The sequence below is a fragment of the Rhinolophus hipposideros genome, assembly GCF_964194185.1.
Source record: "Rhinolophus hipposideros genome assembly, chromosome: 2".
NCBI lineage: Eukaryota > Metazoa > Chordata > Mammalia > Chiroptera > Rhinolophidae > Rhinolophus > Rhinolophus hipposideros.
Genome location: NC_138048.1, coordinates 65,993,957 through 66,009,748, shown reverse-complemented (window position 1 = coordinate 66,009,748; position 15,792 = coordinate 65,993,957). Strand labels below are relative to the sequence as shown.

Here is a 15,792-nt window from a genome sequence, read left to right as displayed (position 1 = left end):
TTTTTAAACACATTTTTGTTAGCTATTTAAGTCTGAGTCTATCTGAAACCATATTTAATCTGTCACTACAATAATTTTGTGGTTATGCTAAGAGCCATTTACATTTTTATGTGATTCTTATTTTTGTTAATTCTTCTAGGTTAGCAAGGAGGCAGAAAACCAACTTTAATATTGTCTAAAAATCTTTAGTAAGACTGAACTTCTTATTTCTAGCATGAATTTCCAAATGTGGTCATTATCTATTGATCTCATAAGAAAAAGCCCCTTACCAGATTCAATTTATGTTCCTAAAGCTTGGCCTTCATCTGATTTCTAGAAATGTTGTTGGCTATGGAACCTAAATTTCAAATGCAATCAGTGGTTTCAGTGTGATTCAGTCCATGGACATAATTGGATTAAATAAAATCTAAAACAATATATCTTTTCAGAACATAACACTTTCATATCTTGGGGAATATGGCACTACCAACAGAAGACTACTAACAAACACATCAAATGTTGACTTTGGAAGCTTCAAAAGAGCTCCTACCACGCTTTTTAGCCCCCCAAATAGCAAATCTATTTCTCTATATTTTGTCATTCAGTAAATTGAAGTCCTGTGGTATACTGCATTAGTTAGGAGAAAAAGGGTTTTTAAATGTTCTTTTAATGATGGCCCCAAAAGTATCTGACACAGCAAGATGCATGTGTTATTGTACTGAGAATATAGAATAATCCAGTGTCACTGAATTTAAGATCTCTTCCCAGTCTTGCTGTTCCTAGCAAGAAGTTTGGCCTGTGACTGCACTTACTGTCTGTGCTCATCAGAAACTGTCAATGTTTGCTTTTCTTTAACTTTGCAGTCTGTAACATCACGCTGTTTATTAAAAAAAACAAAAATTAAAAAAATTGTGTCCAAACAATCCTTAGTGTACTATGTATTTTAAAGGAAAACTGTGGTAATTATATTTTGCCGTTTCTTTTGAATACTTAAAAGCAAACCAGTGTTGCTCATAATTAAAATTTAGCTGAATTTGATTTCTGATCAATAATGACTAAGAATAATTGAATGAAAACCTGAAACTATTATGCTTTAAAAGCCAATTTTTCTGCCCCAGTAAAGTGATAAATATTCAATAAATACCTGTTTAAATATTAACTTCCTTTAAGCATAAAGAATTATATGCTTGTAGTTCAAGCAGAAATGTATGTATACACATACATGTATAAATGTGTTTGTATGTGTAGGCAGACTTTTTTTCAAGTCGGTTAAATAACAGAACCTAAAAGAGAAGTTAGGTTAGAAGCAAACTGGTTTTGCTTTCAGTTGTTGTAAACCTTGCAAAGGGGGACATTGATACTTAGTACTTCTAAGCAAATAATTGCTTAAATTTTGTTTATTTGCTAAGAGGTTTGAGTGATTTTGAATTAATATTGTTCTAAATTGACTTTGTTCTCTAAGCATAATGTCTCTCTTTCCTGAAATGAACCAAGTAGCCACTATACAAATGAAAAACTGTAGTAATTGAAACACTTTAGGTTTCACACACTCTAGGTTTCAAATTAGTGGTTTTCAAATTAGTGGAATTTGTTAGGAGAAAAGTGTCCCCAAAATTGCATATTGTTAGATGGGTTTCAAACTTAAGAAACTATGGAATAGAGATGTGCTCTTAATTTAAGAAAACTACAGAAGCTCAATTTGCAGAATGATTTAAAAGTTTTATGTATACAAATATTTTATCACAGAGAAGTCTTCGGTATACAAAAGAATTTACCACAACCTTTTAAACAGTACATTCTGGACCTTAAATACATGATCTTATTTAGTTAGCCAAGAGAAGGTGAGGAAGAATCCTCTCCTGCAGCTTTCTACTCTCGCTTTATACAAGTTGTCCGATGAAAAGTACTAAGGCTGACTGAATTTATTTCATTTGTTAGTAAGAATTGTATACATTTAAGGTGTACATATGATGATACATATACACATAGTGAGATGATTACTACAGTCAAGCTAATTAATGTGTCATCTCACAGTTTGTGTGTGTGTGTGTGTGTGTGTGTGTGTGATAAGAGCACCCGCAATCTACTCTTGTAGTTGATTTCCGGTATTCAGTACAGTGTTAACTATAGTCATCGTGCTACATACTAAATCTATACTTATTCATCTTATATCTGAAAGTTTGCACCCTTTAACCAATGCCTACCCATCCCCCCACCTCCCTATCCCTGATAACCACCATTCTACTCTGTTTCTATATATTCAGATTTTTTAGATTCACATATGTATGAAATGCACTTTTTTTCTTTCTGTGTCTGGCTTATATTACGTAGTATATTGCCCTCCAGGTTCATCTGTGTTGTTGCAAATAGTAGGATCTTACGTGGTTTTTTTTGTTGTTGTTGTTTTGATCTTATGTTTTAAAGCTGAAGAATATTCCTCTGTGTGTGTGTGTGTGTGTGTGTGTTACCACAATTTCTTTATTCATCTGTCAATAGACACAAGTTGTTTCCACATTTTGGCTACGGTGCTGCAGTGAACATGGGAATGCAGATATCCCTTAGAGGTACTGATTTCCTTTCCTTTGGGTATATACCCAGAAGGAGGGATAAGGCTCACTAAACATTGAAACTTAGCAAAAGACTTTTTTTTTTTAAATCTAACATTTTAAAGCGCCTCTACTAGGTGCCAGAAACTAAGCTAGGCATTTCACATATTCCCTAAAATAATCCCATGAAAAAAGATTATCCCCATTTTAGAGGTGAAAAGAGAGGTTCAAACATACAGCTGAATTGCCAAAGGGACCATATCTGGAAAGTTGTCATTAAGACCTACAGACTCAAACCCTCATCTGAGACACATGCTCTCCCCACTATTCCACAACAGAAAGAGGAGAAAACGCCAAAATTGTTCATTATTAGTCAAGTCAATATTGCTCTATTTAATTATTCAGTTTAATTAGTAATTTGTGGCTTCACATTAATTTCTAAAAAGCATTTCTCTGCTCCTTCCTTTGCTTCTCCCCACACTTCACAGTTTGAATTGATGCTGTTCCATGCAAGGTACTTGGCCGCCTACCTCACCTCTGAGTGCAGTGCTGTGTCTTTCACACAGTAGGGACAGGTACTGTGTCAGTCTCACCATGCCAACAATCAGGGCACCACCTAGCAGAGTTAAAGAAGGCCAAAATAAACAGTGGAAGATGACCGTTTGGTCGTACTTTTTTATAAGAATGACATCTTCAGACTGGCTGTCTGGACTGTAGAAGCATGAAAAGGGGGTTCCATTTTTGTGATCGAAGAATTCCTTTATGTCCAGAGCACTGCTGAGCAAATCATTTCTATCTCGGTGGCACTTAGGTGTGTAAAAGCACTAGGAATATGGAAGAGGAAAACAGATGAGGATACCGTCTCTGACATCAAGCACTTAACAGTTTTAATTCTGAAATAGCTTCAGACGGAAGCTATTCATGGGGAGTTTCGGTCTCAGAAGGTGATGAAACCTATTACATCGTTCGCAGGGAAGGGTTGGCAGGAGGGCCACAGTGAAATGGCCATTTCCAGGACCTAAGTGAGGATGTGGGAAGGTATCCTTAGAATAAAGACACTGCAGAAAAGGCGGTGACCAACTTCCTAAGGACCACGCTTCTCCCCACATGCAGTCTATTCCTGAACAGTAACTCAATCCATTTGTCCATTCAACAAATACGTATCGAGCTCTCTATGTGCGTACAACACCTATTAATCCCTCTGTCATCTTTGTCTTGATTTCCTGTAGTAAGATCTTTCCCTAAAGGGTTAGCACATGGAGGCTTTTGCCCGAGGCCCACAGAAAAGGGCCCCACCGGGGCTCTCACTCCTGGGAGGCAGAACCAATGGAGAATAAGGGAGTTCTATCAGCTGGTGATTTTTTTTCCAAAAAGCTCCAGGCTTATTACGTACCCACCAAGCACTGTGCCAAGGGCCTACAAAAATGTTTGAAACCTTAAAAATCATCGCATTCAAAATAGAAAACAGAAATCATCAGATTGAAATTAATGCTTAAGTAAAGACAATGTGTAACATGTCAACTAATCTAATACAATTCAACTCTGGCAGGTGTAAGTGTACATTTTGTCATAGATCCAGTTGAGTCACTTATTAAAATCAAAATTGTAATAATCCTTTACATTTCTCTGGTGAGAAAAATTATTGCTCGATTTCAGGTGGACTTTTACCATTTTTGATATGGGGAGTGGGTCCTCCAAAAGTAAGACTGCCCACAAATGACTCTCTTCTTTGGCTCAACCTATAAATTCCAGACACCAATTTATGAAATTGGAATAATATCTCCCCTTTCCGTATGCCCCATTTTTTCCTCCAACAATGCTTTTAGCTTCATTTATTCTGCTTTGACCACTATGAAAACATTAACTGAAAAGAAACAGATTTATCCCTAGAGACGGCCCACGGTTCTGCACCCTGCTAGAACAGGCTGACGGGAAAGGGTTGCTGTGATTCGAACTTTTTAATTATGTGAACTTTACATTACCTTGGAATTTATCTGGACAGCCTCTTCATTATAATGTAGGAGAGCTTTCTGACCTGAATGGGTGAGGTTCACAATCACCTGAAGACACGGGTATTTGCCCTGACCTTGGCAGTCCACATCACAGGTAAAAGCACAGCCCATCCAGTCATCCGTGATGTGTGTGTGCATGGTGGTGCAGTTCGATTCTTCTCTCTGAGTGCTTCAATTTGAAAAAAAAAAAAAAAATGATCTTTACCCTCTAGAAAACTTAGTTCTAGATTTCTAATGTGGTAACCAAAGGCGTTTATCTATTCTGAAGTAATATAGAGCCATTACAGAAGGAACACAATGATTAAGGAGCATGGAGGACATGGAGACGGAACGGAATACATAGCAGCAAATTGCCAAGTCCCATATCAGTTATGACCCTCCTGGCATATTTCTCACTACACCAACCCTTAGATCCATGGTTTTCAAACTTCAGAGTCACATGAGTAAATGTGTTAGAATGAAGAATTTGTAAAAATATGGATTCCACGCTTCACACCCAGAGATCTGGGTTCACTTGGTTGGAGTCGAGGCCCAGGAATCTGTCTATTTAACAGAATTGGTAATGCAGGTATTTGGAAAACCATACTTGGAGCCGTATTACCATAAATACTGTAACCACCAAGATTCACACACACTCAGAAACCTTATCACCTCTCATGTGCGTCATCATTTCAAGATGCATCCACTGGCTTGCCCTGATGACAATGTGCCTTTGGAAGGAGACCAACAACAGGGCTCAGTCAACACAGCCCCCAGCAGTTCTGGTCACAAGGAACAATTCCATGTACCCACTCTGCTTCCACAGAGGCAAATGCAAATCACACACAATGTCTCATTAGAAAACCCACCACGTCTTTGCCATCAGTGAGTGGTTCCTTGAGGTCAGGACCTGCGTCCTAGTCATCCTTATGTTCCTCACAGCTTAATAGTAAGCACTCAATAAACATTAATTGTCTTTGTTGATTGGAAAAAAAAGTTTAAAGCACAATGCCTGTCACATAGTAAAGGCTCAGTGAGTGCAGTTAATTCAATTTGACTTGGAAAGCCTTCCGTAAGAATTTTCCTAGGGACACGACACATAGGATGTCACAATGTGCAATGTGCAATGAGTAGAGATAGACAACATTTCTTCCCATGAAGACTGTGGTGTTGAAGAGAAAGGACCTGTATGTGTGAAATCATTAGAGCCCAAGCCCAAGATGAAGGAAATGAGGGTGAGAGGAATGGCTATGACGGAATATACAGGACCAGCTCCTCGAGCACCCTCACATCCAGCTCGAGGTGAGTCCCTGTGTGTTTCCTGGTGCCTTAAACACAAGAAGTTAGAGTATTGACTCCTGAAGTCAGAATATTTGAAAAGCATTGTTTAGCTAGCTTCATACTGTACTCCTATTACAATCTGTGACCTTAAGTCATCATTGCACTTTATTAATATAACAAAACTGAGACACAGAGTGTAGTTTAACATAATCTTAAGGCTCAGGACATAAAAACATCATTGGATGGGGGCTAGAAGAATAAAATGTTGGACAAGTGAAAAATACAAAAATGGAAAATAAGTTTCTTTCAAAGGTTTAGCACTGGCCTACTTTTTCACAAAATTAATTTCTATAGTTATTTAGAGTTCTCTGCTTATCTGTGTTAGAACTTAAACTTTCTAAATCCTAGCCAAGTGCCGAATGGAGTATGATTTGAACCTTCCTTGAAGATTTCAGGAAGTTCCAATATAGCGAGCGGGATATTCTTTCCCATGCACAAGGGCTGGGCCAGGCCCTTTCAGGTGGAACCAGGGATGTATTTAGCCCTGAAAAAAAAAAAAGAGCACATTCTTTCAATAGCAATGGTATCTTTCTGTCTACAAATAGACAAAATCCATCCTTTGACTGAGAGATAAGTATTTAACAGAGTGGAAATAGATATGAGCTACCCAAGCCTCTTAATTATCATTTTTATGGAGCAAAACTACTCTCTGGTGCCACAAGATCACAAGGCAAGAGAGAGATGAGAATTCACCACTCTCAAGCATTCACTAAGTCACTTAAAAAAAAACCAATTTCCAGAAACGTTTTGAAAACTAAAATTTAAATATGAGCAAGAGTTTGGTGCCATCTTCAAACCATCTAGCAAATATGTCACATTTTTAAAAGAATCTGACCTGCACACAAACATACACATACACACACATATTTATCCAATTTACGTAAATATATGTAATGCAGAGGTGATAGACAGAAAGAAAATGTAGCAACAGGAAAAGGAAAGTAGAAAGCTAGAATGAAGTCAAGAGTGAGGTACAAACACCTAACTTGTATATCATAAGATCCCTGTTAGTTGTGAGAACTGGGCCACAAATTTGGCTCTGAGCTTCCTAGCAGCCAGTGCAAGAAAGGAAACACAACCAGGTATGAAAGTCCTGGTGTCCATTGAAAATAAAGTAAGCTGGTTGATCAGGAGCAAGAAGAGATTCTCCTGGTGCTAATATCAGAGAGAAAATTCTCCTGGGATCCTTCTAAGAGTGGCACTATGTCCTATACTGGATGGTGACCTCCACATTGTTGCCCTAACCATATTAACCCTGGAATGGCAGGAGATTAGGCTGACAAATAACAAAAGCAGGCCACCCACTTCTTTTTCTATGACCTCTTTTCTTCACTGACCTCCTAGGCATCCCTTTTCCCATTCCCTCTGGTCCTTGTGTTGTCCATTGGCTAGTCAAAGAGAAAGTGTTCCTTGCTTTCCCAGTACTGCCCTTCCCCAAAATACTCCATGTTGTGTGAGCCATCCTCTAAAATTAAACAATTCCTCTCCTGCCTAATCAAAATGTCCATTCCCCACATTGTAGCAGCCTTCATTTAAGTATTAGGAGGCAAGAAGTCTTATGTCAGAATGACAGGCATATTCTTTACTGGCTGTGTGACTTTGGGCAAGTTACTTCGCCTTTCTGATCCTCAGCTCTCTCATTTATAAAATTAAAATAATGCTTCTATTATGAGTTTGCTGTGGTTTAGAAAGGATGAAACATTGTATATTTGTCATATATATTTAATAAATGGTAACAATTTTTACATATATCTAATAAGGAAACTAATTATAAGAAAAGGAAAGAAACTAATATTTATTGAGGAACTACTACCATGTTTTCCCAAAAATAAGTCCTAGCCGTACAATCAGCTCTAATGCGTCTTTTGGAGCAAAAATTAATATAAGACCAAGTTTTATTTTACTAAGATCGACTATAATATAATACAACATATAATAATATAATACCAGGTCTTATATTAATTTTATCCAAAAGATGCATTAGAGCTGATTGTCTGGCTAGGTCTTATTTTTGGGGAAACACGGTATATTCCAAGTAGATATCATCAAATTCAAAAAACTCAGACTCTAAAACTTTTATTGTACTCATGTGTAAGGCATAAATTAACCCTTCCAGGGGATATCTGTATGTCAAAACAAGAATTTGTTACCTACATAAATATCTAATTTGTGAACTAGTTGTTGGAAGTATTTTTGAGATTGAAGTGGGGAGCAGAAGAGAAATACCTTCCACTTTCTTACCACCTCTTCCTCCACACCCAGCTGCCTCCCAGCACTGAGACAGGAACAAGTGAATCTTTCCTGTCCTAGACACCGGTCAGGAGGGCTGCAGAAACCAAACCAGCCTCCCTCCTTTACCATTGTGCCTTCGTCTGATCTGAATCGGAAATTCTGGCTCTATCTTTCTCTGTTTCTTACCTGAGCATAAAAGGCTTTAGGATGGTTATTCCAAACAAGAAGAACATTAGGACCGAGAAGCCCATCATTGCAAATCCTAGAAGCATAGCTCGGTCCTCTCCAGCACTGGAAGACAGCTTCTTGTGCACATTCAGTGGGTCTCCTTTATTATAGTATATATTTCTCTTCCTCTCTGAGGTAGACAAGGCTGTCCTTTGGGAGAAGTGGGAAAGAGACATTTCAAAAAGCTCGTAAAGAAGTGGGGACATTTACCAACAACCCATGGGGTGGTGAGGGGATGATCTCATTTGCTGCCCACCTAAGAGTCGTGAGTAAGTTTGACACAACACAATGAGATCCCATGTGCAGAGCGTGTGAAAAGTCCGTCTAAACACGCTAAAATGATGTGTTATACTTTTTTTCTTTAATGTAACAAACTAAGGAATGTAAACTGGCAGAAGACTTTACAGACCTGTTTAATTGATGGCTAGAAAAGAATTATTTATAAAAGTAGCTTTCATTTGTTTGGTGTAAACAAATATTATGAATTTGCTTATCTTTCAGGGATATTGCATTTTATCCCTTAAAATATTTTTTATGTTCTTCGATAAATTTCATATGGAAAGAATGACTCAGAAAGTTCACATTTGGACTGAACAGCATCCTGAAATAGGATCTGATTTGTTCTTTCAGATCCAGCTGTTGGAAAGGCAGCGTCTCTACCATGGGGCTTTCTGGCCCCGGGCCCAGTCCACTCAGAACAATGAGGGCTTCACGGCTGCCTTCTCTTCTCTCCCTTCACCCCACTTCTCTTCCTCTCTGTCCACTCACACTCTTCATGAGTGGCCCCACATTTCTTCCCTCCCTCTCCCTGCTCTGCTCCAGCAAAGGATGTAATAAATTCTTTCACAGTAGGGTTCCAGAGAATAGTAAAGTCCAATACAAAGGTTGCAGACTGGTGACCCATGGATAGTATCCAGCCCAGAAATATGTTTTGTTTGGCTTTCTCTATAGTTTTTTTTTTTTAATGGATAGTTGCTAACACTAAAAATCATGCAATTTCTCATAAAAATGCTGATTTCTGACTTTTGAAAACACCACCAGGTCCACATTCCTGCCTATGAACAGCTGGCCAAACCGAGCAGAGGTACCCCTACGGAGAGCAGGAGTGTGTTCTCCAGTTTGCCTCCATCTCAAATCAGTGTCACTGGTTTGCTGTTCCTGCTCAGAAGGCAGTTCAGTCCCTCAGGTAGCTCCACATTAGAGACTTAGTGAAATCTCCAGCCAAACAATTGCAGTTATCATGGTAGAGGTTCAGGCTCCATCCAAGCTTCGTAAAACGCTTACTAAATTTTGAAACTAGGTAAAAATCCTGTCAAGAGAATTGCTAGTTGTTTCCTTCCAAAGCATATTTTATACTTTCTCCCCCATACTTTCCCTTCCTCTTCCTAGCTCCCTTTCTCCTTGGCAACACTTTCAAACCAAAGAGAGTGAGAGGAATGTATTCAGGATGTTCCAAGATCCTGCACTGGGAAGCACTGACCTCAGGCGGCAGCAATCCTGGTTACTACGACTTCGGGAATCAAGAACCTGGTCTGGGGATTTGTAGACTGCTTTGGTACTTTACTTATCCTCTGTCATCCCACCCTCAGAGAATGGGCAGGGGGGAAAAATTAATGAAATTTGAGCCAGTACATTTGACAATTTATCAACAAACATAACTGATTAAGAAAAGAGTTTTCGTCCAAAAGTAAAGTTCAGATATTTTGTGGGTTTCCAATACCCAGCACCCTGCATTTTCTCTTTTGTTCTGAAACTTGATTTTAGTTGCTTTGTACTGTAAAGTATCCTGGAGGCTTATTGTAAGCTATCTATGGATGCCATACATGAAGAGGCTTATTATGAGGTCTCTCTGGCATTTCTGATATGTTGATTTCATGTACTCAATTATAATTGAATGACATACAAAATGGGCATAACCTGATTCTGATCTAATTTAAGAATAAGCAGACCTGGCAGTATACTAGAGTGTATTATCTCTTACTAATATGTCTGTCCATTTTGTTCTAAGGCTTTATGAAAAGATGACAACCTCATAGATCCCTTGTAAAGAAGTTATTTCATGTTTGAGGGGAAGGAGATATAAAATAATCACCAAAAATAAATACACAGATATATTTTTATTATTTGTATTAATAGGCTTCTGTTTCACCAGCATGGTGAACTAGATACCCACTCTAACGGCAATCATTTAAAAATTCTGGTCAAAGCTTTATCAAAATAGTTGGAAATACACATATGACAAAAACGTTCTGGAAGTAGGAACACAGAGAAGAAAGTGAACAGAAGTAAACTTTTGCCTTGAGGGCATCTACAGAACTTGGTGACCTTGAGCTTCAGTTTCAGTTTGGGGGAAGGCACAGGGACAGCAGACAATGCCCAAAACCTATCCAAGGTATAAGTATGAGATTTAAAACACCACTCAACTAAACTTGGGACCCCCAAAGGACCTCATACTCTGTGTAAGGATGAACTAGAAATAACCACCTCATACCCTGAAACTAGTAAAGGAGGAAAATTGTAATCTCCCCTTGAGATTTTTTAACTTTAAGGTGATCACAAGAGAGTTTTAGCCTGAATTCATGCTACCTGGGAAATTCAAAACCTTAACCTAAGAATTGTGTTTAATGTTGTCTCAAGTAGTCGTCCCTTTAGCAGCTGGCAGAAGCAAATACACACTTCTCTGGAAAAGCTCACCTCCAACCTAAGCCTCAAAGGAATTCTATAAAAGTTCAAGGAGTATGTGTTCTCACTCAAAAGTCATAAAACACACAACAAGGACCTTTGAGTGAGAAAAAATACGCAACAGAAAAAAAACTTCAGATATTTGGACAGTGTATGAAAATATATCTACAATGTGTTTAAAGAAATAAAAGAAGGATTGGAAATATCAGAAACAGCAAAAGACTCTAAAAACTCTAGAATTTCTAGAAATGAAAAATAAAATAATTGAAATAAAAACTCAATGGACAAATTAGATACATCTGAAAAGATAATTAGTAAACAGAGAGATGGATCTGAAAAATAGAGTATAATATATAGAGATTTCTTGAATGGCAAATATTAAAGCTAGGTTAAGAAACATGGAAGGTAAATAGAAAAGGTCAAAAATAAGGTCTATTCAAGATTTCAGAAAAAGAAAAGAGAAATAAGTCAGAAGCAATGTTTTGAAAAGGTAATAAGATTCCAGAATTGATGAAATCCACAGATTGCAAAAGCCCAGTATGATAAAATTTTAAAACCCACATTTAGACATATCACAGAGATATTGCAAACACCAAGATAAGAAAAAATCTTAAAAGCAGACGGAGGGAAAGGCAGATTAACTTCAAAGGCATGACAGATAGGCTGAGAGCTTATTTCTCTATAACAAAAATGGAAACCAGAAGACAGGAATATTGTCAATATGCTGAGAGAAAGTCACTACTAGCAAAAATCTCTCAAGAATAAGTATGAAATAAAGACATTTCAGTCACACACAAAGCTGAGTTTGCCATCAATAGATCGTCACTAAAGGAAAAGGTCAGGTATTTACCTCAGGAAGAGGGAAAACAATCCAGATGGAAGAGCTAAAGATTTAACCAGAAATGAAGAGCAATTATAGGGGTGAATAGGTAAGTAAAGATATTGTCCTTACAAAATAATGATAATTAAATTTAAATATTGACATTTAAATTATTTTTAAATTTTTTAAATAATAAAAATTGTCATCATTATAGGGATAAAAGATAAACACATCACAAAAGCATATCACTTAAAGGCGGTGAGAGTATTAGTGTGTTCCAAATGTCTGATATTTTTCAAGAGGAAGATAAAGACATTGATTTCTCCTTAATAAGTTCAAGTTTCCATACTAAAATTTCTGGAGTATCCACTAAAAGAGTACAAATAGGTGATATAATTTCCAAACTAGTAGAGGGAGAAAGAATGCAAGAGGGGGGCAGGGAATCAATTCAAAGGAAAAAAAAACAGTAAAGAGGAGGGAAAAAAAACTCATGGAAAAGACAGAATAAATAGAACACGGCGCGCGCGCGCACACACACACACACACACACAACATGATAGAATAAATCCAAGTACATTAGTAATTACAATAAATCTAAATGGATTAAATGATCCAGTTAAAAGACAAAGATTGTCAAACTGGATTTAAACATATATAATTTTATAAAAGATACATCTAAAACACACAGATATAGAAAGGTTGAAACTTGTCAGGCAAAGTCTAATGAAAAGCAAGCTGATATGAACCTTAAGGTTAAAAAGCTTTTGACTCTGGGTGGTGAACACACAATGGGATTTATAGACGATGTAATACAGAATTGTACGCCTGAAATCTATGTAAATTTACTAACAAGTGTCACCCCAATAAATTTAATTTAAAAAAAAAAAAAGATCAATTGGTATAGAATGTCTTGAAAAATGCTAAAGGGAATATAAAATAAGGCCTAGATGTCAGATAATATAAAAGATTACATAGATGTTAGAAATTAAAGTTAAATTATTTCTACATAAAAAAAAAAGTTAAGAAGGTAATAACATTGATTAAAGTTTCAATTCCCCTAGAAGATCTAAAGATACTAATTTATGTGTACCCAATAACATTGCCTCCTTGATAGGACTACAGGGAGAAATGGACAAAATTCACTGTCAGATTATTAGATATCTTTATGTACTCCGTTAGTAATTGGTAGCTTAACCAAGACAAATCCGTAAGGAAATAGATTTGAGCAATTAACAAGCTGTATCTTAATGATAACACAAGATATCATCCTCTATAGAATATACATTCTTCTCAATATATATATGAAACATTCATGGCCCTAACTACAAAAATGAACCATAAAAAAAGCCTCAACAAATGTCAAGGAATTTGTGACCATAGCACACTTTTTATATTTTCATTTTATGAAACTTGGAAAATATGGAAAAGTCTAGAGAACAAAAATAACCCACAATTCTAGTACTTAGACATAATAACTGTTCACTTACTGAATTATTTCCCTCCTCTATATTGTTTTAAATAGAATGAGATCACACTAGAAATAGTGTTTTCTTTTAATTTTGTGTTTTTCACTTAACATAATAAGCCCTTTCCCATGTCAGCAGCAATTCTTTGTAACCCTTCTATTGGCTACGTAATAATACTGCATCAGTTGGATATGCTATAATTTCCTTAACCATTTCCTTATTGTCGAGTATTAGGTTGTTTCCAGTTTTCTGAAACCATAAACAGCCCTGTAATTAACTTTGTGGTATTTACAAGTACCTTTCATCCAAGGACCTCAAAGCACTTAGGAATGATCTAATTTTGCTCTCTAGCCAGAGATGAGTAATCAGCATTTGTATTCTGTTTTGCCAGCAATACAGCTTCATTTCTAACCAGTGTGTTACCCAGAGACGTTTTATTCATAAAGGCAGGATCCACCCTCTTCTGTTGTCTCCCATGCAGACAGAACTGACTTTCCCAACAGCCCCGACTACAACACTTTACTACAGGTGTCTTCTGGCTTAGCCTGAGGCAAACTCAATTTCAAAGAGCTTGAACCTGCTCATGGGGTGTGATCCCTGCAGAAGCCAGCAGCCTCTCCCTTCGACACTGTAACTTGTGCAAAAAGTGTTCCTTAGAAAGATGCTGTAGTTCGTCAAAGCTTGATAATTCATCGGATTCTCGTTTCACACATGGATGCAATTTTAAGCATTGGGTATGTTAAATCAATATTACACTGCAATTTATTTGTGTTGCAGAGGATATCTGAGTAATTATTTTCACACTTCTATTTTTTAATTACAAAATTATTTAACAACTTCTTTTGAAATAGCAAATGAGGTGAAGTAAAATCAACGTGTTTCATCGAGTTTGGTAAGAGGAAAGAGCAATAATCCAATTGTGCATTTCAGAAATGAAAATGGGATACTGTATTGCTTTGGGGAGTACATGACTGCTCTCCTATCTAGCTAATGAAGATCAGGGCATTAAAACTTGTTCCATTGCATGTTGTCATTTGATCTTCTGCCATACAGTGATTCACTTTGTTTTTTCACAAAAGCTTTAGTTCATTTATAGGAGAGAGGTGTGTTTGCCTGTATCTCTTTCCTCTGTAGCCTATCTGTTCCTTCCTCCTCCAACTCCCATATCCGTCCAGACCCCTCTATCTCACTCTCCTGCATTCTCTCTCCCAAATACCCATGAGTGTAGATGATGGAAGTGGGTAATGTGATGAGCAGTGTGATCTTCACTGTTTCCACTTTCTCAGCTCCCAATGCGACTTCAAATCACTAATAAATCATCCACGTTTCCAGATAGAGCGAGTGAACTTGTCTGTGAAATGTACCCCTCCCCGGAGTAAGCTGGCAAGCTTTGAATATCCCATGCCTCCAACAGCCTCAGACATGGCTCTTCCCTCCACTTCGATGTCCACTTCTGACTGTCCCTAAAAGGGGGACAGGCAGAGGAAGAGCAGTGTCATGTAAGGCTCTCAGCCCCTCTGCTTTGCATTCCCCGGGGGAGAAAAGAGGCCCTCAAGATAGCTTAGTTATCTCACTTCCCCCCTTAAGGAGTAGGTTATTTCACTTCCCCTCTTAAGAGGGTTAATAACTGGCTAAAATACTTTAATGGAAAGGTATATAGAGTAGTACACAGGGAGCATGCTAAGGCATGTGGAGGATATTACTATCCCCATTTCGTGGATGAGGGGATAAGGCAGATAGAGGTTAACTGACCTTCCCACAGTCATCCAGCTAGTTAAGTGGTGGAGCTGGGATTTGAACCCAGGCCTGTGACTCCAAGGCCCAAGCAGGCTTCAACAATGGAACCAAATGCTGGTGGTAATTTCCTCATTCCTTCACTTAACCAAGAGATATTTATGGAGCACTATGTGCTGGGCCACGTGCTAGTGATGGGAGCCAGGGGTGAGTTTAAAAGGTCCCTGTCCCTCCAAGAACTTGCAACCTGGAGGAGGAAGCCAACAAGAAAGGATGCAGCCCCCCAGGTCAGTGCTGCTGGGGAAGCCTCCAGGGTCCCCCAGGAGGCATGGCAAGGGGGTACTCTCAGAGGATGAAGACCAAACTCAACCCCCAAACTCGTGATGGCTGCACTTCCTCTAGCCACTTGTTCAGCGAGATGCCCATTGTAGACTGAGAGATTCCGGGGGGTGACTTACCTCCCCTGGCACCGCCGGCCGCCCTGGAGTGCAATTTGAACGGGGATGTTGAATGGCTGCATGAGACCAGGGGGCTGGGCAAAATGGACTCCTTTCAGAGTCATAGCCTCTGAGGGTAGGAGAAGGGTGAAGCTTAAGCATCAACGGAAGTGGGGTCCCAGAGGGAGCCACCAGTTCCCCGCAGGGGCAGCCACCAGGAGCTAACACCTGGTGATGTGCAGTGCCAGCCTTCCTGGACAGGTGGGAAGTCAAGGCAGGCCAACCTGGTGGCTGTGCAGATTCCGGACAAGACCGAACAGGCACTCCTAGACGCTC

The 15,792-nt window shown here is 38.4% G+C and overlaps 1 protein-coding gene across 2 annotated transcripts; it reads right to left on the bottom strand.

Annotated features, from left to right (window-relative positions):
- Positions 1–635: 635 nt before the first annotated feature.
- KCNMB3 (potassium calcium-activated channel subfamily M regulatory beta subunit 3) lies at positions 636–15,539 on the bottom strand (the record flags this gene model as incomplete). 2 transcript variants are annotated; one of them, XM_081029616.1, is made up of 4 exons in its annotated part: positions 636–856; positions 4,508–4,706; positions 8,276–8,467; positions 15,478–15,539. In XM_081029616.1, 4 exons carry the CDS (start codon positions 15,537–15,539, stop codon positions 788–790), a joined length of 522 nt encoding a protein of 173 aa, XP_080885742.1. The 2 variants fall into 2 exon arrangements, with proteins under 2 accessions (XP_080885742.1, XP_080885741.1); XM_081029615.1 differs by lacking the exon at positions 636–856 and adding an exon at positions 3,008–3,349.
- Between the last annotated feature and the right edge of the window lie 253 nt (positions 15,540–15,792).